This window comes from Stegastes partitus, unplaced genomic scaffold, assembly GCF_000690725.1.
Source record: "Stegastes partitus isolate 25-593 unplaced genomic scaffold, Stegastes_partitus-1.0.2 Scaffold224, whole genome shotgun sequence".
In the NCBI taxonomy this organism is placed as follows: domain Eukaryota; kingdom Metazoa; phylum Chordata; class Actinopteri; family Pomacentridae; genus Stegastes; species Stegastes partitus.
The window spans coordinates 73,367-95,147 of record NW_007577955.1 but is presented as its reverse complement, the minus strand read 5'-3'; the positions used below and the strand labels follow the sequence as shown (position 1 = coordinate 95,147).

General features: G+C 39.0%; 2 protein-coding genes across 4 annotated transcripts in view; one reads left to right on the top strand and one right to left on the bottom strand.

The window, feature by feature from the left end:
• rnf5 (ring finger protein 5) overlaps positions 1–3,445 on the top strand; it is a 16,931-nt gene extending 13,486 nt beyond the window's left edge. The window contains exon 6 of the mRNA XM_008281128.1: positions 1,254–3,445. Within this exon, the coding sequence (XP_008279350.1) occupies positions 1,254–1,372 (119 nt within the window). The 3' untranslated portion in view covers positions 1,373–3,445. The remainder of the gene's footprint in view (positions 1–1,253) is intronic.
• Positions 3,446–5,087: 1,642 nt separating this feature from the next.
• The window catches only part of slc44a4 (solute carrier family 44 member 4), a 25,005-nt gene continuing 8,311 nt past the window's right edge, over positions 5,088–21,781 (bottom strand). For 2 of the 3 annotated variants that reach the window (XM_008281124.1, XM_008281123.1), the window contains 22 exons: positions 18,967–19,015; positions 18,673–18,746; positions 17,239–17,317; positions 17,034–17,133; positions 16,819–16,944; positions 16,590–16,650; positions 14,595–14,715; positions 14,452–14,457; positions 12,479–12,562; positions 11,818–11,930; positions 10,909–11,025; positions 10,356–10,455; positions 9,887–9,979; positions 9,640–9,742; positions 9,162–9,421; positions 8,455–8,549; positions 8,077–8,168; positions 7,742–7,815; positions 7,493–7,563; positions 6,257–6,351; positions 6,077–6,161; positions 5,088–5,846 (listed from right to left, as the gene is read on the bottom strand). In XM_008281124.1, the coding sequence (XP_008279346.1) occupies positions 5,728–5,846; positions 6,077–6,161; positions 6,257–6,351; positions 7,493–7,563; positions 7,742–7,815; positions 8,077–8,168; positions 8,455–8,549; positions 9,162–9,421; positions 9,640–9,742; positions 9,887–9,979; positions 10,356–10,455; positions 10,909–11,025; positions 11,818–11,930; positions 12,479–12,562; positions 14,452–14,457; positions 14,595–14,715; positions 16,590–16,650; positions 16,819–16,944; positions 17,034–17,133; positions 17,239–17,317; positions 18,673–18,746; positions 18,967–19,015 (2,117 nt within the window). In that variant the 3' untranslated portion in view covers positions 5,088–5,727. The remainder of the gene's footprint in view (positions 5,847–6,076; positions 6,162–6,256; positions 6,352–7,492; positions 7,564–7,741; positions 7,816–8,076; positions 8,169–8,454; positions 8,550–9,161; positions 9,422–9,639; positions 9,743–9,886; positions 9,980–10,355; positions 10,456–10,908; positions 11,026–11,817; positions 11,931–12,478; positions 12,563–14,451; positions 14,458–14,594; positions 14,716–16,589; positions 16,651–16,818; positions 16,945–17,033; positions 17,134–17,238; positions 17,318–18,672; positions 18,747–18,966; positions 19,016–21,781) is intronic. The other variant, XM_008281125.1, reaches the window with a different exon arrangement.

Below are 21,781 nucleotides of genomic sequence, written 5' to 3'. Positions count from 1 at the left end.
ACTAGGTTGTGTATGTAGATGATGGACTGTGATGTGAAATGGTACCACTCAAAAAGATAACTGCCTGGAAATTCTAGAACATCTATGTGCGGTCTGATAACCATCACCTGACGCATATTTAGTTCTCTGCGCAGTAATGCTGCACCTTCATATACGGGATCGTTAACAAAAGGACATGCCATCAATTGTGAAAACAGTCGCCACCTCTTGTGCCTAATGGATTTCTAATATAGTCTACTGACTGATTTTTTTAAAATGATTTTTGACAGGCAGCAGAACTAGGCTGCGCCAAAACTCGCCTGCTGACTGACTGAATGAATGAATGAATGAATGAATGAATGAATGAATGAGGAAATCAAATAGCATGTGTGGCTGAAGGAGGGCGGAGACAGAGAGAAACTTGAGGTTCACTGAGAAAAACCTGGTCCCGACCAGGCTGGGTTCATAGTCTGTTACAACATTAACTGACCGAGGTGTTAAGTTAGCTCTCTCTGTGAAACAGGCTAGAGTTACCCCTCTGTCTCTGGTTGGAGTTATCTCCCTTTGTGAAACGAAAAACTCAGTTTCCATCATTTCAGGGTTAACAGACTCAGAGTTTTCACTAAACCTGCTTTGTGAAACGGACCCCCGGTTAGTTTTACAGAGGCTGTTGTCATTTTTTATTTTTTTATTTTTTTTTCATATTATTAATTTTAAGAATGAAACATTCTTAATGTTTCGTATCTGAGGGGCGTTTCCCCTCATTAGTGATATTACTGTAATGTGTCATCAAACAATTGCTCCAGGTAACTAATGCTAATCAGGTCAAATCTGCTGCCTGTGTTGCTGACAAAAAAAAAAAAAAAAAATTCTGTCCACAACCTGATAGCTTATCTCACAGCAGCAATTTGCAATAAAACAATAAGCAGTTTTTATTGCTTCTCTGTAACCTTGTTTTCATATTTTGTTAGTGATTAGGGCTTTAATGCGTAACTGGGAAAACAGACAAACAGATCCAAGAAAGTTGTAAGGTCTAATTAAACTTGTGTTACAATCCATGAAAACATTAGCAATAAAAAGTGCATGTCATTTGATTCACTTTCCCAAACATAGTACCTTTAATTCAACAGGGTGAGGGTGCGCAGGAAAATGTTCACGTTATTCTGTGCAGGTTTGATAATTAGCGAGAAAAAAGGGCTCCTTTTTATTTGCAGCTTTATCAAAGGGAGTCGGCTCCGCAGTAACAACCTTTATTCTCCTCCTCCTGTTATTAGACCAGTATGCAGGTGATCACCAAGGCAACGGTAACCTCAACAACGGCAATAACAACTGGCAAGACTCCCTGTTCTTGTTTGTGGCCATCTTCTTCTTCTTCTGGCTGCTGAGCGTCTGACGGAGACCTGGACGGGTAGAGGAGCGGATTGATGAGCGGGAGGGAGGAGTGCGAAAAAAAGAAACGAAACAAACAAAAAACTTGCACACTTAACTCGAGCCACAGACAGACACATGATACATTTTTCTAACTTGTGAGAAAGCGGAGCATTGTGTTTAATCCCCCCCCCCCCAAAAAAAAAAAACAACAACAAACAAACAACAAAATACAGCAATTTGGTTTCTCCTCCTCACAAAATCCAATCACTTTCAGACACTCAGCCCCCCCAACCACCCTCCGACTGCTCTGTTCATTTTGTTTATGCAAAAAAACACTGCGCTGTGCAAATCCCAAAATAAGTCAGCCCTCCCTCTGCACACGCCTGTAGATACATGCACACAAAGAAACTAAAGATGGACGCTGAAGTCTAACACTGCTGGTGTTCAGAGACAGTATTATGTGATCAGGGTGACCTTTGTAAAAGATTTTTTTTTGTGTGTGTGTCGAGCGCAAGACAGAGGTAGATGGAGGAATATTCGGGGAAGTGACTAATTCTGTTTTGGTTTTTCACATCCATCTCGAAGGAAGCGTATTCCTTAAATAAAGAGAGGGAGGCGCTGAGGTCAGGTGAGGACATGGGGGAGGGTTTGAGATAACGTAGTGGCCACTGTAGCTATTTCTTTCTCTTAAAAGGCCAAAGAGTAGCGGGTCAGGAAGTCGATGGGCGAAATCGAGTTACGTTCCCGTTTACAGTGTTCCTCGTGAAATGCCCTCGTTAGAATTCACGACAGACAGAAAATGGCACAGTTGGATGCATTTTTTTTTTTTTTTTTTAAATTTTTTTTTGTCTTAAAAAGAAAACAAAAAAAAAAAAAAAAACTGCCATTGCACTGTGAAGTCATTCGAACTGTCCTAAACGTTTGGAGAGTGTGCTGGTGTTGAACCACTTGTTGCTTCTATAACCACAGGTTCCCTCTGTGTTAATAAAGCTGGATGGATAAACCATTAAAGGGCCAGTTTGGTAGTTTTTCATACCAACGTGAGTAACTCAGGAGTAAATCCGACATGCACAGTTTGTCAGATTCCAAGAGAGAAACACTCTGGCTGGTTAAAGTAGCTGGATAAGACGCCGAGTCGATGCATGTCAGCGTAAAAAGAGTCGTGAAGGTAGAAAAACACAACTTACTTGCAGAATTAACAAGCAAACAGTTGAGTAAACTGTGCCCTGGCGTGATTCTAAAAATATAAAACATTTCTGTCACAGTTGATTTGTTTATTTCTGACTATGTGTCTGAGTGAGTGTGTGTCCATTATATATCTGTATATATGAATATTGTAAATGCTGTTTTTACGTGTTTCTGACTGGATGGCCAGCCACGGAGAGGACGGGATGCTTTTGTAAAGCAAGAAATGATCCTGGTTTTCAGAACTACTTTCGAAAAAGAAAAAAAAAAAGGCTTGCAGCCCAAGTTAATAACTCCTCTCCCACGAAGATTAATAAATCACAAGGAGGAAAAAAAAAGTTCCCTGCTAATGTGATGTTAATGTTCTCCCTTTTACTGTAGAAGCTGTGACCGAGCAGCAGTTAAAGAGTATAATCCAGAAACGAACATTCATCTGGATGTGTCAGAAATGAAAAGCACAGTGTTAAAGACCCAGATTCAGTCTTTTCTTTGGTTCTAGTAAAAACAGGACCAAGTACAACAAAGTACAACCAGAGACGAACAGACATTCTTCTTGCTTATCAACATCTTACAGTTACCCACAACTCAACAGAGTTTTGGGCTACTGATGTCACTACTTTCACACCGACTGTTTTATGTAACTTTCAGTCAAACTACATGTAAAGAATCGGGTCTTTAGCACTTCGACATTCACACCAGGGTCAGAGATGAAAGTTCAGGACCTCTGTGGGATGGACGGCAGCCACTGGGGCTCCTCATTTCTCGCATACTTGTCTGTTGAAGCTACACTTTGTATTATGGGGCTTATGTGATACTAAAACAAGTGATGGAAGTCTTTTGATGGACTAAACATGGAGACATTGTGCAAAACCAAATGGTCTAGGAGATTAAAACTTGATTAAAACACTGACTTGTTTTGTGTTGTTATTGTGTGCACCTTAAAATTATCAAAGGGCTGGATTGCAGGATTGGGCTTTATTAGAGCTAAAACAACTGATTAATCCTTGAACAGAAACTAAGGAGCAGATTTTTGTTTAATTTAGCTTCTCAGATGTGATGATTTGCTGCTTTTCTTTGTAGTGAACAAATAGGGCGGAATACGTTCCACAGACAATACGCAAAACACAAAAGGCAGCAATTCAGGACATATGAAGTGTGACTATTAAATATTTAGACCTAAGCCAGAATTTAATTTTACTTAATTTGAGAATATTTCAGGGCCTGTTCATGCTGCCCATTCATCAATAATACATGGTTCAGGCGTTATTCGCAGTCTCAGTATAATAGTGACACATTTTGCAGCAGGTGTGACCCAGAGTTTAAACTGTGGTGTCAATCATAGATATGTATAATAAAGGCTAGATGTCTTAAGGCGGCATTTCGAACGGGATCACCCTTCGGTCATCTTGATACGGGGAAGCTCTGTGGCGGAACCTGTGGTAAGTGAAGGAAGGTAAGTGATCTGCACAAAAATAAATACTCTTATCTCGCTGAAATCTTGATGCAAACGGTTTGGTTTCTTACAATCGTTATTAACGTGGCTACAATTCAAATTACAAAAATACAAAATAACTAAAATACAGATTGTTGCTGGCTGTGCGAGTGTAACATAATTATCCATAAGTGCAGTGTTATAACTACACCTCTGACGTTTATAACAAACCAAACTGTTTGAAAATCAGTAGAACATGAGCAAGTTATGGTTATTTAAAAAATACATGCACCACTACATCACAATGTTATGGGTGAGCGAGCGCACCGTACCAAGATGGCAGCCAGTGTGGCCGTGCGATTCCATTGGCCGACAGCGCAGATGAGACATCTAGCCTTTATTATACATATCTATGGTGTCAATGGTTTCTGTCATTCTACACGTATTACACTTGTAGAATCAGACCATGTATGTTAAGGCATAAAAGGAATTTGACACTGGTGTTTTCTAAGCTCTCAAAGTACTTGCACACAAAAGGTCCATTTGAACAAGGACAACAGGATAAAAGAAGAAAATGAATATGATGTTCAACTAGTGCAAAAATTTAGGGGAACCAAAGTAGAAAATACAGTTATAAGCAACAAATACAGAGTTATTGACACCTTACTTAAGGACAAACCAGAAGGTTTAGAGCACGCCACAGATAGTTACTGATAAAAATCAAACGTTAACATGTTCAGTCATTAACAGCCACGTGCTGTTTAGTATCAGGTGCACACTGACTCGTCACTCACCTCAGTTACCTACACATGCGATCACATGATATCACATGATCACATGTGGCTGTGGAAATCAGGTTTTCTGTCATGTGTCATGAGAAGCATATTTCACACCAATCAAACATCCAGCTGTACTGAAAAGGTTTCACCCCCATGAAGATGCAAATGAACTTATGTGCTGCTAATAATACAGTGGCCAGTTTCTAGTAGTTCGGCCAGAATTACATGACTTATTGTGTGTCTGTTTTCTGTTAATAAACCCATGATTTGACCTTCAGCTGGGCAAAGATTACAATATGGTCATAATAATCAAAATATCTAAAAGGATCAGAAAACCTGAAGACAATGAAAGTATTTATTCTTAACTATAGGCTGATGCCACATTTACAGTTTATTTTACAATTTTCAATGCAATCAACAATATTGCCATAAAAATATTTGCATTTATAAAACAACCTTTTTACAAATAACATCTAACAATATATATTTTGTAAGAACAGTTTTTCTAATTGTTGCAAATGCTTTTGTTGCATCTGAGCAATCACATCTTTGTCTATAAAACCCAAATCTTACTGGCAACAAACGGCGTTAAACTGGATGAACTGATGTGCCACAACGTCTAAAATGGAAACAGCAGAAACATTGACAAATGTAGTTTAAAATGATGAACAAAACACAACAAATTTTTAACAGATTAAGAAATATGTCAAGTAGGAGAACAAAAATACATTCACATAAGCTGCAGTCCCATGCGCAGTCTTTTCATATGTGCAATCATTAATACTACATATGCACATGTATATGAAAATTGCAATAATTAAAAAGTGCAAAATTAGTAGTTAAGTTTTGGTAAACGTCTTAAGGAAAAGAAAATGGAATGCTACAAAGTTAAAAGACGCAAATGACAAAGAAACCCTGAATGTGTGGAACAGTGTTTGTGCGGTTTAATGAACTCCGCGAGCTGAAGAAGGAAAAACGCCTTCAGTCCTTCCCTCTACGCTGTTTTGGTGCCTTGTTGGATTTGTTGAGGATCTTCATGAGGTTTTTGGACATAAAGTATGGTTTCTCCAGAGATCCATCATTACGCTCCAAGTCCTCCACTGTGAGAGGGACATCACAGTGTGAAGAGTGATGAAAAAACCATGGGTGTGTTTATATATTGTGATAGTACTTAATTAAAATGACTAAACAGTTATTTTTTTAGAACTTTAGTTTAAAATTAGCATGGTACAAAAAAAGGTAATAATTGTGGTGATTTTACTGTAAATGAAACCTTATCTAGTTAATGAAATGTGAACGTTCAGGCTTTTTTAAACAAAGATTTACTCACAGAAGCAGAGGAAGAGTGTGTCGACACACATGTTGTAGACACTGAAGAAGCCGTGAGCTATGAGGTAGCTGCCAAACACCACTGTCTACAACAACACAGAAAAAAAAAAATCAACATGTTGAAACCAAAACAAGGCTTAAACACACAAAACTATCAAAATAGACAAAGCTTGTGACTTACAATGATTGGCATCCAGTAGTAGTTGAGGGTTTCAGAGCGGAAAGTGCTGCCTGGTAGCAGAATTCGTCCAGAGAAGAAAAAGAAAGACAAAACACCTAGAAAAAAGAAAAGATTTCAGCCTCTCCTGATGTTTTTGACGCATTAATGTAATCTCTTATTGTGCTACACTGTAATATAAAACAAATTTTAATTTATTTTCTTTGTTCTCACTATTGCATCTATAAAAAAACGTGTGGAGTTGGTGGTTACAGGTGGTGTCAGATAGTGAGGAAAAAAAGGGGGGGATGTGTCTTTTTATACAGTCAGTGTATGTAAACTTCTAGTTTCATATATATATTGCATGGTATGTACAATAACCCGATTTTACTATTCAGTAGTTCCATTGTACTTTTTTTTTTTTTATTATATTAATTTTTCAAGTTTTAAGTTTACTGACCCGTAGGTTTATTAGCTGTGCAATAGTTTACCACTTGTTATTTTTTCATATACATCAAGATGCAGGTATCAATGTCTGAAACAGGTTGTGTGTCGACACAAATTTTCCCCAAAAACAGCAAACAGTATTTGGATGTCTTGTCTAGTTTACCCCTTTTTCAACTTTAAAGATGCATAGACCCATAATTATGGGAGGGGTCGCTCCTGGTGAGTTGTCCCCTGATTATGTAATTCTTCTGACATCCTTCATCTGATTGTTTTGGTTTTATCCAACCAGTAAATGTACTTTGTAGCTCTGAATCTTTTCCACTCATCAACCATGTTTGTAGCTGCAGCAGGCAGCTGTTTCCTGCAGAACAACTCTGGTACTGTTGCTCTGCTCAGCACTAAACAGTATCAGTCCAGCAGGTGAATATGAATACCATTTACTGTCCTTTTAGCTCAGGTCTAAACTAATACCTGGAAGTGTAGCTACTAAATGCTCCACTGTTCGTGAGGTGGCCAGAAAAATGATTCCGTGTGAAAAACTTGTGTTACTAATTTTCTGTCAGATGCCTAAATAGGCAACTGATTGCCAGCAAGTTATCACTTCACTTACTGAAGGTGATTTTATATTGCATTTTATAGTTTAAAAATTTGTGAACACATATTATTAGAACAACATATTGTCAATCTGTGTGTTTAGTCTAAAAAAAAAAAAAGGTTTTCTTTTATAAAAACAAAAAAACAAAAAACCCTGCTACAAATATTTAAAGAAAATATACTGTTAGATATAAAGTTTGTGCATGGTGTCATCCTTACCAACTCCTCCAACCACCAGCAGTTTCCCAAAGAACAACAGCAGGTCTGTCACTTTATCGAGCACCACAACTCTGAGAGGACACACAGTGCAGTTCAGAGAAACATGACACTATTCAGAGTCTCTCAAACACATGCAAAGGTATTCCTGTTGTGCACAGGTGTTTCATTACACAGACAACAGCTAGTCTGCAGTATTGGTAACGCACACCAAAACTCTTTGTGTGCAGGAAGAGTAACTACAGCACAAACCTTATTATATTTCTCATGAGAAGCATGTAGGCATTTTTGGCTGAGACGCAGAAGTTTTTCCCATAGATGGCAATCTGCAAAAAAAAAAAAAGATCTAATTTTAAGAAAATAAACCAACACGAACCGTTTAGTGATGGTGGTTGCATAAATTATGTAATGATGTTCAAATAAAGTGAGACATGCTCAGTAGACTTTAATGGAGTCAATAGAAAAAAGTCTTATTCAATTCACTTATTCAGCAAAGCATGTTTTTATCTTGTGATGATGGTGTAAACAGTAACAGCACAATTAAGAACGACAGGATAGAAACCTGTACACGAGGATGCTGTGCTCACCATGATGTATGCGTTCCTGTTGAGGAACTTGATGCACTTCTCCAGACACCAGAAGCAGCACTTTAGGCAACGCATGATTGGATTATGGGATGCTGGAAACAAGAAGAATAATTAGCAACCTAAGTTCTTTCATATAGTACACTGTACTTTATTCTTCTACCGAGTCATTTGGAAAATAAATCTTTGATGTCCTGAGTGATATTTAGTGATCTATGTATCTCTAAAATTACACATTTTCATGTGTGGAGAAATAGGCTTTCATGATTTATCCTGTGTCCAGTGGTTTTCTTATACAGAAGAATCATTTAATTTATCACCACTTTTAGGGATGGATGGGTTTCTTTTTGTTACTGGAGAAATGAGCTTCATCAGCCTTACATCTTGTTCTTTTTTCAATGTACTCCAGGATAATCCTTATAATCTGCACCAGGGTCAGGATCAAAGAACCAAATGCCAAGGAGCCAACGTGGTACCTAAAATTAAAGAATAAACATCATGTCTTAAAGGATATATGAGATATTGAAGTTACAGAAAAGTAAATGATAAAATGCCATATTGATTTGATGCATAACAAAAGAGATTTAATAGTGACAAATCCTCCATCAAAATATGTGATTATTAGATCATCTGTGTACAGCCAAACAACGTTAATCAAATGCAAAAAGCGTAAAATGTCAGTGTGGCTTGTAAAAAAAAAACCCTAAAAACTTGAAAAGCTACAGTGTGTGCTGATATGATGCTCAGTTCTACTTCTACAAACTGTTATATGTCGTTAAACGAGTGCGCTCTCTATGAGACAAATTGCATTCATCAGTATGAGCTGATCTCTAACCGCAGGATAAAATAGTTTGAGTTATTCAGGTAAAGCTATTGTTCACTGTCACAAGCAGCTTTATAACAAATCATCCAAGTAGCAAACATCACTACAGTTTACAACTTGTTTTCACTGTGGCACATACATACTGTATTCATGTTGGAGGTCAGGAAATGGCTCTGCTGGGATTTGCAGGCATTTTGCAGTTTGAGATTCTGACACATTTATTGTTGCAGAATGTGATTGGTGTGACAGCAGCTCATTAACATACCTCAGTGAGCGTATAAAGCCGCCACACAGGGGGAACATGGGGATGTCATCGGGTTTGTTGAAGGCCCAGTAGTAGGAGGCAAAGGCCCCTGCCATTGTGCACTGTCCCAGAGCAATGACAAAGTTGGCACACCAGAGGAAAGCCACCGCATTGAAGATCTGCAGGTTGAAGAGGTTTCTCTGGAAGAGACCCTCTTCGTTGTACTTGATAAAGATGCAGCTGACTGAGGGGCAGTCTGGGTAATCTGTTGGGCTGAAGTTCTAACAAGGGGACAGAAGAACGAGAAGAGTGTCTGAGTACCAACAGTATGTCTTTTCATTCCAGTCAAATGTTAATGTTCAATTACATGTACAAGGTGGCTATTAATTCAGTTTTAGAGGGGATATATTTATATAGTACTGTTGTATCTTAGATTAAGTTTCTTCAACTGCCTACACCTGAGGAAAAAAATGTAGGGTACATTTCTATCCACACTCACCTCAGGATCACAGTTGACGGTGCCATTGATGCTTCCACAGTCGCCTAAAGAGGAGTTGAGAGCCACCACTTTGTACACTGGGTCACCTGAAGTGGCCAAATATCTGCAAACTTTAGTTTAGGAGAAGAACTGGTGCTGTGTAGTGTAAACAGTAAAAGCCTGTACCTCTGAAATGCAATGTATGGTACAACATGTAACAACCTATATTAAACATACACACATATGGTGACGTAAAATTAAAGGATACAAAGCAGTCGTGCTCCAGTAAGCAACACACACCAGCAAGAGAACAAAGGTGACCAGAGGGTACAGCAGAGAGGACATCATGTGACAGATTGCTCTGCAGAATAAAAACACACATCATGAGGTTATGCTAAGGTCATACATCATCTTCACAGTAAAATATAAACCAATTTCAGGTCATACTGATTACAACAAAATGGTTTAAGATAATAGTATTGTTAGTTCATTTGATTATAAAAAGTAACCTAGTAAACTTTATGTTGTGTTTTTTAAAACATTTTAGGGAATGTTGCCTTTTTGCATTGAACAACATGAAGACATTCCAACTTAAAAGTTGCCGGTCGCTGCTGGCTGTCTTTGAGCAGCTTGGGCATTTAGTTATTTAACCATACAGCACTGAATTGCTAGTTATGTGCCTTATCCTCTCAGCCATCCGGTTGCCTGATACTGTCTTATTGTATGACTTAACTCACTTGTTGGACTCCTGGATGAGGGCAATTGCTATGCGGATTCTGTTTCGCAGGAAGATAAGGGTCAGAAGAAGGATGCCCTCCACCACCGATATGATTATCACTGACAAACAGAATGAGAAAAGTACAAAATGTAAAAAGGCTCCAGAGCCTATTGTGCATCTCCCTATGCCACACACAACCAGGACACACCATACTCACACATACTCAGATCACTACTACACAATCACACAATCACACATGTGGTCTCAATAGCAAATCTATGGAAAAAGATACTATCTCATATAGATATATTTGTAGATGTAGATATATATACAAAACTGAGCCATAATCCCAATGTGGGTCATTTGTTACCTATTACTGGAGGCATTTTACAATATCATTACTCATCACAGTGTTGTAAACATAGCATATGACTCTTTCACGCATGCCAGGAATAGTTTCAATGTGTTTATTTTTAGATATAAAAGTTTAAAGATACATGACTTGGCAATATTGTTGTCATTGTTTATTTCCATTTTATACCTCTCACCAAAAATATTTTAATCAGACTCACAGAAGGCCAGCCAGGTCTCTTGAACTTCTAGATAAGTTTTGAAGTTTGTGGTGAAACCAACATCACTGATGGTGATGTGTTTGAAGTTGTCATACTCCCAGTAGCAGTGCCATATCCCTGTAATGGAAAGGAGAAAGTGATCAGAAGACAGGGCTGCAAGGTGACTCGGTGGTCAGCTCGGTGGTCACCGTTTCCTCGCAGCAAGAAGGTCGCTGGTTCGCGTCCCAGTGAGGACACCCGGGATCTTTCTGGGTGGAATTTGCATGTTCACCCCGTGCAGCGTGGGTTCTCTCCAGGTTCTCCGGTTTCCTCCCACACAGTCCAAAAACATGTTGAGGTTAATTGGTGATTCTAATTGTCCGTAGGTGTGAACGTGAGTGTGCTTGGTTGTCTGTCTCTAAGTGTAGCCCTGCAATAGACTGGCGACCTGTCCAGGGTGTCCCCTGCCTTCGCCCTAAGTCAGCTGGGATAGGTTCCCCCCCACGACTCTAGTGAGGATTAAGTGGTGTATAAATAATGGATGGATGGATGATCTGAAGACACACAAGATAACATCTCAGAGGCTACTAGGAACGGATAAGAGTAGTCCTAATAGACATTGTTTGTGTTTGGTGCCAGTGTAAATGTAAAACTCTATTACTTTTTAACTCCACCAGAACACAAGACAAACACTTCCGAGCTTAATAGATAAAAGATGTAAATCTTGTTTGTAGTCAGATAGCACTGTACCTCATCTTTGAAAAAAACTAACAAAAAATAAGTGTAAATAATCTGTATTTGAAGACTTTTCCAAAAAAACATAAATAACATTTATAGTAAATAAACTTGCAATACAAATGTCGGTTGCCTAACTATAAAAGTTCCATTAACAAAAAACAGAGCTCTTCCTAAAAAAAGGTGAGTGTTTACCGTATGCCCCAGCAACCAGCACTCCTATGATGAGCACCCACACCATGATTGGAGCAGTGAACCTCAACAGCAGCAGGAACAGCAAACTGACCATCATGGCGATTAGCAGCCCGCTGACACCAGAGAGGTGGACAGGAGAGGAGGCGAAATTATTATGACGTACAACTGTAGGTTCTTTAACTTGAAGACATATGAGACATGTTCAATGCTAAAGTAGTGTAAAATAAATGAGCACAGCAACCTGTAACATAGATATAACACTCGCTGAGCACTTTAGTAGTAACACTTGTGCAGTGTAATGCTCTAATGCATTTCAATACTATAGTTCTGCCATATATATGCTACTTTTGGAAATCTTGTTCATCTATGCTTAAAATTTTTTGATATTTTGTCCATGCCATTAACATACATGTTAACAAAAACTGAAAATGTAGAAGATTTGTAAAAGAGCATATGTGTGTCTGAGTGTATGTTTGTCATGCAGATGCCCTGAAAAAACTAATTCAGAGCTTATTTGACATAAACATGAATTTGGCTCTGGGTCACATGTTAAAATCTGAGGACAAACAACCAAGATGGAATTCCTCTTTCAATACATTGTCAGATTAATTTCTCTGTGTGCCAGCAGGTGGTAGCCATGTAGCTCAGAAAGGCAACTCACACAAGAATCCAGGGCCACGATGATGCAAAATCCTCAAAGATTCGGACACCAATATCTCTGGCACTGAATCCATTTACGATATCCCTAAAAGTTGAGAAGGTGAGTCAAATATCCACTTCTATGACGTGATCATCATCTAGCTAATAGCAACTACTTTTTGTATAATTTTCTCTCCACTCCCCCTCTAATGAGGCACAAATGAAGCAAGGCATGCTAAGAAAACAGAGATAACCCCAGAGACTCAGCATACAGGGAGGGAGAGAGAGAGAGAGAGAGAGACAGAGAGAGAGAGAGAGAGATGCTGAAAGACCGTTATACATTAATGTTCTGAGTCCCAAGCAGTGGCAGCTGGTTAATACAGGGCGCAGGGGCGCCGCCTCCCCACTACTAATGACCAGATAAAAAGCAGTTCTCAAATGAAAAATTAAATTTTAAATTTTTAAATTTTTAAATCCTTAGAGATAGGGTGAGGAGCTCAGTCATGCGGGAGGAGCTCGGAGTACAGCCGCTGCTCCTCCACATCGAAAGAAGCCAGTTGAGGTGGCTCGGGCATCTTTTCCGGATGCCTCCTGGACGCCTCCCTGGGGAGGTGTTTCGGGCGCATCCCACCGGGAGGAGACCACGGGGAAGACCCAGGACACGCTGGAGGGATTATGTCTCCCAGTTGGCCTGGGAATGCCTAGGGGTCCCCCCGGAAGAGCTGGGGGAGGTGTGTGCGGATCGGGAAGTCTGGGCGGCTTTGCTAAGGCTGCTGCCTCCACAACCCGACTCCGGATAAGCGGGAGAAGATGGATGGATGGAAAATTAAATTTGAATTAATTATAACAAAATAATAATAAAATTAATAATGATGTTTATATTATTTTGCTATATTAACAATATTTGTATTATCAAAAGATTTAATATTAGTCTTTACTGCGTGTTTACTAATTTTACACTTCCTGGATGCGGGGCGCTGGCCACATGATTGTGTATGTAGCTTGAGAAACTTTTCGTGATCCTGTGACCTCGGCCTGGGCTCTGATTGGCAGCTGCAGACTTTCTCACGGGGCACAGCTTGGTGCGTCCTGGACTCGTCCACTGTTGCTGTAAGCCAATTAATTTTGTCTTTATTTGCTTTTGTCTTCTGTGGTTGGATATCAACACTGTTCTTCGACATTCTTACGACTGCGCTTTCTGACACCGTCACACGGTCTTTCCCCTCCCCTTCTACTAGATGACAGCTACTATCGTGATGGCTTAATGCATTGGTCACACTGTCAATGGAGAAAAGGCTGGTCATAGAAAAGACCGTGTGTAGAATACATGTAACTGGGTTTAGCCTCGGACAAATCTGACATGAGAATGCCCTAGTTTATTATTTTTAAAGTCATGTTTGGTCACACACCTGTCAGAGCACACCGCAGCCACCAAACAACAGCTATCGCAGCCTGCTAAGTGGGACATTTAGGGAGCATCAGTAATTCGTAGATTGTATCGATAAGACAATGTTCAGCAAGTCATATGTGTTGCCTTTGACCAGGTGGGAGGTGCAACAAAATGAGAAAGTGGGTCGTACTGGTGCTACCAGTGAAAAAGTTAGTCTGGAGCCCTGAATAGTGTTTTTTTCAGTATCTATGTTATGTGTTTTGAGTTTGTACAGATCCTGTAAATACTGATGAAAGTTTGATGAATGGTTTTGAAATTTAGTTCTGGTAAGTCTTGATAATGTTAAATTTGCATAGACAATTTGCATTCCTGTAAATTGTTGTGCCTAATGTTACTCATATTCTAATTTCCGATTTTAAATAAAAGGTTATTTGCAGACTGCGCCCCCCCCCACCAAAAATTTTCACCAGCCGCCACTAGTCCCAAGAGTGTTTCCCATGACATCCAAGGTCATTGTATATACCTGAGTTAAACAGAGAAACAAGAGCAACTACAACCACCAGCTACACTATGGCTCAACACAAAAAACTCACAAAATCACCAACCCTGTGCTGTAGATAAGGAGGAGAAAGAGACAGGGTTATGAAAGTGTGTTGGTTATTTGATATGTGTAGTTATTTGAAAAAAAGAAAATTAAAAATTTGTTCTTAAACAAGCATTATGATGCTGTCAGGAAGCTGTCTCTTACCCAGTGCCGTTTAGGATACTGCTGGCAGTTTCATTGACTGAGGAGGGGAGGCCGGGAACATCGGAAAAGTATGAAGGGATCCGCCCCAGTGCTGTGATATCAGGCAAACATCTCCCAAGCACTGACAGTAGAGAAAACAATTACATCAAATCATCTTTAATCACATACAATTAGAATTTGTTTATAGATCTCCAACATACTTTGCAAACCAGTGTATTGTCCATTAAACATATACATGTGTTTTTAATATTCAGTGACATTAAAGCCATACTTAAGTTAGACAAGCAGCTACAGTCCTAATACAGTTGAAACCAGAAGTTTACATACACTGTATTAAAAGATACAAACCTTTTTTTCCCTCACTGTCTGTCACATTAAATCAGACTAAACGTCAGTTAGGATTCCTAAAGTTATTTCTATTTGCTAAATAATACATTCCACAGGCCACCATAGACAATCTGATCAACTCCATGAGAAGAAGATGTGTTGCTCTGAGAGACGCAGCTGGCGAACACAGAAGATACTGAAAAATCTAATTCCTCAACCTGACCCCTATCATCTTCAAAGGACTGTCAATCCGCTGCAAATGGTCATACCACGATGTTATCAATGGCGATATGAAGATCAGTAATTACTGAAAATATATTTTGAGTTTCTCTATATATTGCATAACCCAAATGTTCATAAAACTTATATTTGACATGGGGCATTTATATTTTTGTTCAGTGTATTTGGGAAAGCCCAGATGATGATGTCATGGCTTTGGAAGCTTCCATCCATCCATCCATCCATTGACTTCCGCTTATCTGGGGTCAGGTCGCGGGGGAAGTAGGCGGAGCAGGTCGTCCCAGACCTCCCTCCCCCCGGCGATGCTTTCCAGCTCTGCCTGGGGGATCCCGAGGACTTCCCAGGCCAGCCGAGAGATACAATCCCTCCAGCGGGTTCTGGGTCTGCCCCGGGGTCTCCTCTCAGGTGGACGTGTTCGGAAAACCTCCAGAGGAAGCCTCCCCGGAGGTATCCGAACCAGATGGAAGCTTTGATAGGTTAATTGACAACCTTTGAGTTAATTGGAGGCACACCTGTGGATGTACTATAAAGCACACCTCAAACACACTGCTCCCTTTTGTATGGATCCCATCCCAACTCTGAAGTACGGGAGTTTGCATGTTGTGGGAGTGTTTTGCTGCAGGAGGGACTGGTGCATGTCACAAAATAGACAGCATCATGAGAAAGAACATTATTTGGAAATATTGAAGTAACATCTCTAGACATCAGCTAGGAAGTTAAAGCTTGGGCGCAAATGGGTCTTCTAAATGGACAATGACCAGCATACAGCCAAATTAGTTACAAAGTGATTTAAGGATAACAAAGTCAATGTTTTGAAGCGGCCATCACAAAGCCCTGATCGCAATCCCGTGAAAAATTTGTAGGCAGAGCTGAAAAAGTGTGTGCAAGGAAGGTGGCCAACAAACCTGACTCAGTTACACCAGTTCTGTCAGGATGAATGGGCCAAAATTCCAGCAAACTATTGTGAGAAGCTTGTTGTAGGAACCCGAGAAAGTCTGACCCAAGTCATCCAGTTTAAAGGCAATGCTACCAAATACTAAGGAAATGTATGTAAACAGTTAAGTTTGAAGAAAGTAATAAAAACATTCTCTAAAAAATTCTCTCTCTTATTATTCTGGCATTTAGCAAGTAGAATAATTTTGGTAAACGTCACCGACCTAAAACAAGAAAAGTATAGTCTGATGTAATGTCAGATAGTGAGAAAAAAAGATGTTATATGTCTTTTTATACAGTGTATGTAAACTTACTGTTTCAACTTTATATTGTCAGATCAAATGTCTAATGAATGAAGTATGGCATATCAGCCAGTTTCCCAGACAAAGCTTAGCCTAGTTTTAGACTAAAAGAAAAATCTCTGTTCAAAAAGTTTTTTGGTCTGGGACTAGGCCTTATCCAGGGCTTGGAAATGGAGTCTATATGTTTACTCACCAGAGGTCGTGGGCATGTAGAAAAAAGGACACAGCTCCTTGTCCACAATGTCTTTAACGTTCTAAAAAAAAAAAAAAAAAAAAAAAAATCCATTATAAAGTTGTTCAGAAAAAAAAGAAAACAAAATTAATTGAAAAGTCAGATGGTGAAAATCCACACCTACTACTGCAAACTGCATTAACAGATTTTCTTTTCTGTATCAAAAGAGATTAAAACGACTATATCCTACCAGCTCAGTATTTGCCAGGTCCAAAGAGGGCACACACAGGCTTGCATTGAAAACGTTTTCTGGCTTTAGAAAATACGCTGTTGGGTTCAAAGCATAGAAATCGGAGGGACATCGTTCTACACACACCTGCGGGTTGTTAAAAAGATGATTATTCTGGGACTTTGCATAAATAGTACAGTATAACTGGAACTACAAAATTCAGCAGCTTTATCTACCTGTGTGGTTGGACACTGGAATCCATTAAGAGCTTGTGCCATAGCATTGATAGACATGGCACATTTGAGAACATCAAAGTAGAACAAGTGGGGTCGATTTCTGAAAAAGGAAAGAAAGTCACTTTGATTTTGTGGTACACTGTCAAATATGTACATATTCTGCCTGTTAAAATAATAATAAACAGCAAAATGTATATGGAATTACTCATTTGGTCCAATGCCACAGTATGCCCCAGTTGAATTTCTTGGATAAAGAACATGTCTAGGATCTCCAAAGAGCCAGGCTGATAGAAAAAAAAAAACAACAAATTAAAACAGTGACAGAAAAGAATAAAAGCTGATGATATGAAAGATGTGAAAAGTTAGTTGTGCTCTATTATATTCATCTAGTCATTTATCCATTAGTATTCTGACACTGACAGCCTAATGTTAATATTGGGTTATAAATGACCATTTATGCAAATGCATGTCAAAATAAAATGCGAGAAAAGCAACCTTAAAAATAAAAAAAAACCCAGTCGCAGAATTTGGTCTAACAGCAGCAATTCATGAATTATTTCAGACCAGCCACAAGAGGGCATAACAGGATGCACTTTTATGTTTTGATGGCATTTCTCTTGCTCCTACAGAGTTTGGTTTGAACTAACTTATTGTAGATTGTTGAAAACAAAATCATATGCCAAAGGACTGTCAAGTAATTTGAACACATACTCAAGCTAGAGCTGGTGTATTTCTTGATTATTACCGCTGCTTGTCATATAATCTGCAATAGAACATTTTGTTGACATGGAATAAATCCAGCCTGTAATATGTCAACAATGGGCAGGAAAAGTCTCCGCTTAATCATTACCAGTTCACCTTAGCAACCCAGTGATTTGACCTCCAGTGGAGGAAATACCTGATTATTTGGGACATAACCTATTAACCTGCTCTGTTTACTTTAGATAAGAAGCAGGGCCCTGAGTGTTGGAATGAGTTTGAGGTCAGGGCAATAAAGAGCTGCTGACTGGATGTTTACAGAGAACAAAGAAGGGACATTTCACATTCAGCAATCTACTCAACATACTAAAGCTTTTAAATGAGCTGCCAGCTCATTTACAGCTCACTAAATGTCAATGTCACTGTAAATGACAGGAAACTAGTGGATTCCAGGAGGTCACTGCTCCTAGGCCCTAAAACATATAAACAAATAAATCCAACACATATCCACCCAAAACCACAAATTGTCATTTGACAATTCCGATTTTGTTTGTATTATTGAAACAAGATAACGCATATTACTTTTAAGGTGTTGCAAGGTGGATATTGTTGTAGCTGGACAGAGGCAGGCTATCTGTTTGTATCTGTTCCTAGGTTTTATGCTAAGCTAAGCTAACCAGCTGCCAGCTCAGCTTCATAGTGAACAAACACAAAGTTGTAGTCATTTCCTTACCTAGGTTTTCTAAGTGACTAAGCGTATTTCCCAAAATGCTGAACTCTTTTTTGGAGGTAGGCAACAGAGAGAGTCTGAAGTAAAAAAGGTTTTTTAAATGACTTGTGGACATAGTTAGTGGAACAAACAAAAGGTGGTGGACCATAATGACTTATTGTGATGGGATGGATTGAAAACCCTGAGTGGGTGTTGTTATGTTTCTCTCACCTAAAATTCCAACTGCTATGTAGCCAAGGATGACAACCAGAAACAGAATACAGCAGATTATGTCAGTGCAGCCTCTGTGGAAAAAAAGAGACACAGCAACAGGTGTAAGAGAGCAGGTTGAGCTTTGCATTAAAGTTTGCCTTGGTGGCGATAAATGTGATTTCAGCGTTAAATAGAAACACAAACACACAGACCCACACAGCACATCAGAAACCCTTTTGTTGGACAGAGGATTTGGGGATTAATATAGACTATATACTTGAGTTGACTAAACAGACAATGAGACTGATTCACCTGTTATGTATGGGTCCTTTGAAGGTTGGATCAAACTGAGCAGGGTCTCCTGGGGAAAAAAAAAAAAAGAGTTGTGCAGCACAAATCAGCAACTTCCTTGTTTGTGGTCAGATTATAAAGGGCACATGACTGGCATCACTCATTTATAAAAAATCACTTAAGCTTAACTCAATTCCCCCTCAAGGAAATGCACTGTTGACTTAACCCGTGTATGTGTGTGTGTGTGTGTGTGTGTGTTGCATTGTATTTGAGTACTTGTGGAAACACAGGGACAACGCTGTTCACACAAAAACAAAGCTGTTTTTGGGAAAGACAATTTTTGACAATGCTGCCTTTAAACATTGACAAGTTGGGGCTACAGTGTTTGGGTTTTATTTAGCTTGTTAATGAATTAGGTATCATAATGATGTATATACGTGTCTCTACAAAAGCCAGGTGTTTCTGCTACTGAGAACTTCCTTCTGTGTCCTCTTCTGAGAGTTAATGAACTACGTTGCAAGTGAATAAGAAAAACTTCCAGAGACAAGACAGAGAGTTTATATTTTATGGTTTGCTTGCTCACAGGTGCTTTACAACATAACCACTGTAATAGAGGGATTGTATTACAGGGAAGAAAAGTCTCATTATTGTTTCCTGGAACAGACAGAACAACTACTGGCATAAACAAAAGATGTATCTAGTGGAAGTCATTTGTCCTTAAACAACAAGCTATTTTTCATACTTTCCGCAAAAGTATTTTATTTCATGTTAGTCATTGTATGTGCAATCACAGTGCAGAGAGGAAAGGGAAAGAGATCTGACTTGAGGCACAGCATTGACACTGGAAGCTCTGGTTATTTAAATAGAACTTGAATTCAAAGTATTGTTTTCAGACCAAAGTCACAAACAGTCAATTATTTAATGGAGTAATGCCAAGATGAAAACTTGCTTTTGAAGTTTCAAACTGACAACATCTCTGTCACGAGAGTAGATATGTGATGCTCAATTAGTTTCCGCCGCATTATGTTGTCGGGCATGAAAAACCCGACAGAACATGTCAAAAACAACATTTTTTTCTCCCTTGTATTCAACACACCATTCACATGTGATCATAAACAGAAGATGCACTTATTTTGTCAAAAACTATAGCCTGAACAGCGGAATGATTCTTTAGCATGACACATTACAAAAAGGAGCAGGCTTTCCTTTGGTGTTTTCCCCTTCACCATCTGATACATGCAAATACTAACATACTGTGCCAATATGCTTGTTCCAAATGGAGCAACATTTTACCAGGCAGCTCACCAATGAAAATCATTTCTCACTGCTGCTAGACCAAATTTATCTCCACTGGCTGTAATTTGAATAAGGGTGAATGTGTCAACACAGGCAACGTCAGTCACGTCAGGTTCGTGAGTAGGATGCAAATATTAAAACAGGATGCATGATGTTAGTGGTTATTCATTGGGCTCCAAGGCTGCCAAAGTCCCAGTATCAATATGGTAAGCACACGCAATACCAAAAAAGTAAATGCACACTCATTCAGCATAGTGGTACAGTACTAGTCCTTAAAAAGAAGGAGAGGTGTACGAGAATGAATTGCTAAATGCCAGAACACAGAGTTAAATTTCTAACATCTCTGGAGCGTATGTAAATAATAGGTGTGTGAATGTCATTAGACAAAGAAACATGAAATTGGCAAAAATGATCACATACTTGTTCCCTGTACAATATTTTCAACAAGGGCACCTTTTTGTATTGGCCTTATATAATGCCATGAGTGTCATATTTCAGCTCTGTGTGTTTAAAGGGCAATGTGAAAATGCCTCATAGGAACTCAACATATGTACAAGAACTGTCTGTTCCTACGCCATTGTACAAACCTGAAAGAAAACATTTAAACTTTGGACCCCAGAGAGGATTGCTGCGGGGTATTTTTACTGCCTGAATTTGCAAAATTGTAAATGACAATGGGTGTGGAGGTTACAACTTGGCCTTGGCTAAAGACGAGTGATGCAAAAGAGGGAACCAGCGTCTAATTTTTTTATTTCTTGAGTAATGCAATCTATGAAAGCAATTATCAACATTTGGAACAAAAAAGGAAGACATCTTTCAATGAAACAGGTCAGCTAACTGAAAGGATGGAAAAACTTGAATAAATGTTATAATAAATGTCTTTTATGGGCCAACCTCACCCTTTTCTATATGTCCATAAAAAGAAATGACGAGCTGGTCAATTGGTAACCTGCAGTATGAATAGGACTAGGCCGAAGGAGTGAAGAATCTGACTGACAAAGTAGTGCAAAATATGAGGGGAAGGGGCATAGTCATTGAAAAGCATAATAGATTTATTTTAAGTGTTATGTGACTCCTAAATACCTTTATGGCTAAACATCTGAATGGCCATGAAACAACAGAAGAAATTTCTAGTTATCATAAATATTCAGAGAGATACATTTCTTTGTCAATCAATAATTACTCATAATTTAGTGAGTAAAATGGAAGAAATTGGTGAAAAATGTCCATTATTATTTTTCAGAGCCCAAGATGGCATCTTCATATTTAGGGTCTGAGGACCCCTACTTGCAAAGCAAGCAGGGGTCCTTGCCCCCTATTTTTGCAGGGCAAGGACCCTGTTGTTCCTGTATTGTTTCTTTCTTTATTATTATTATTAGGCTCCGAGGACCCTATTGTTCCTGCTGTGTTTCTTTCTTTATTCTTATTTGCCTGACCAACGCGAAACCCTTAATTTGACCCCCTAAACACGCTCAAAAACTCACCAAAATTGGCACGCACGTCCGAATCGGCGAAAAATTTGATAAAATGAAAAAAACAA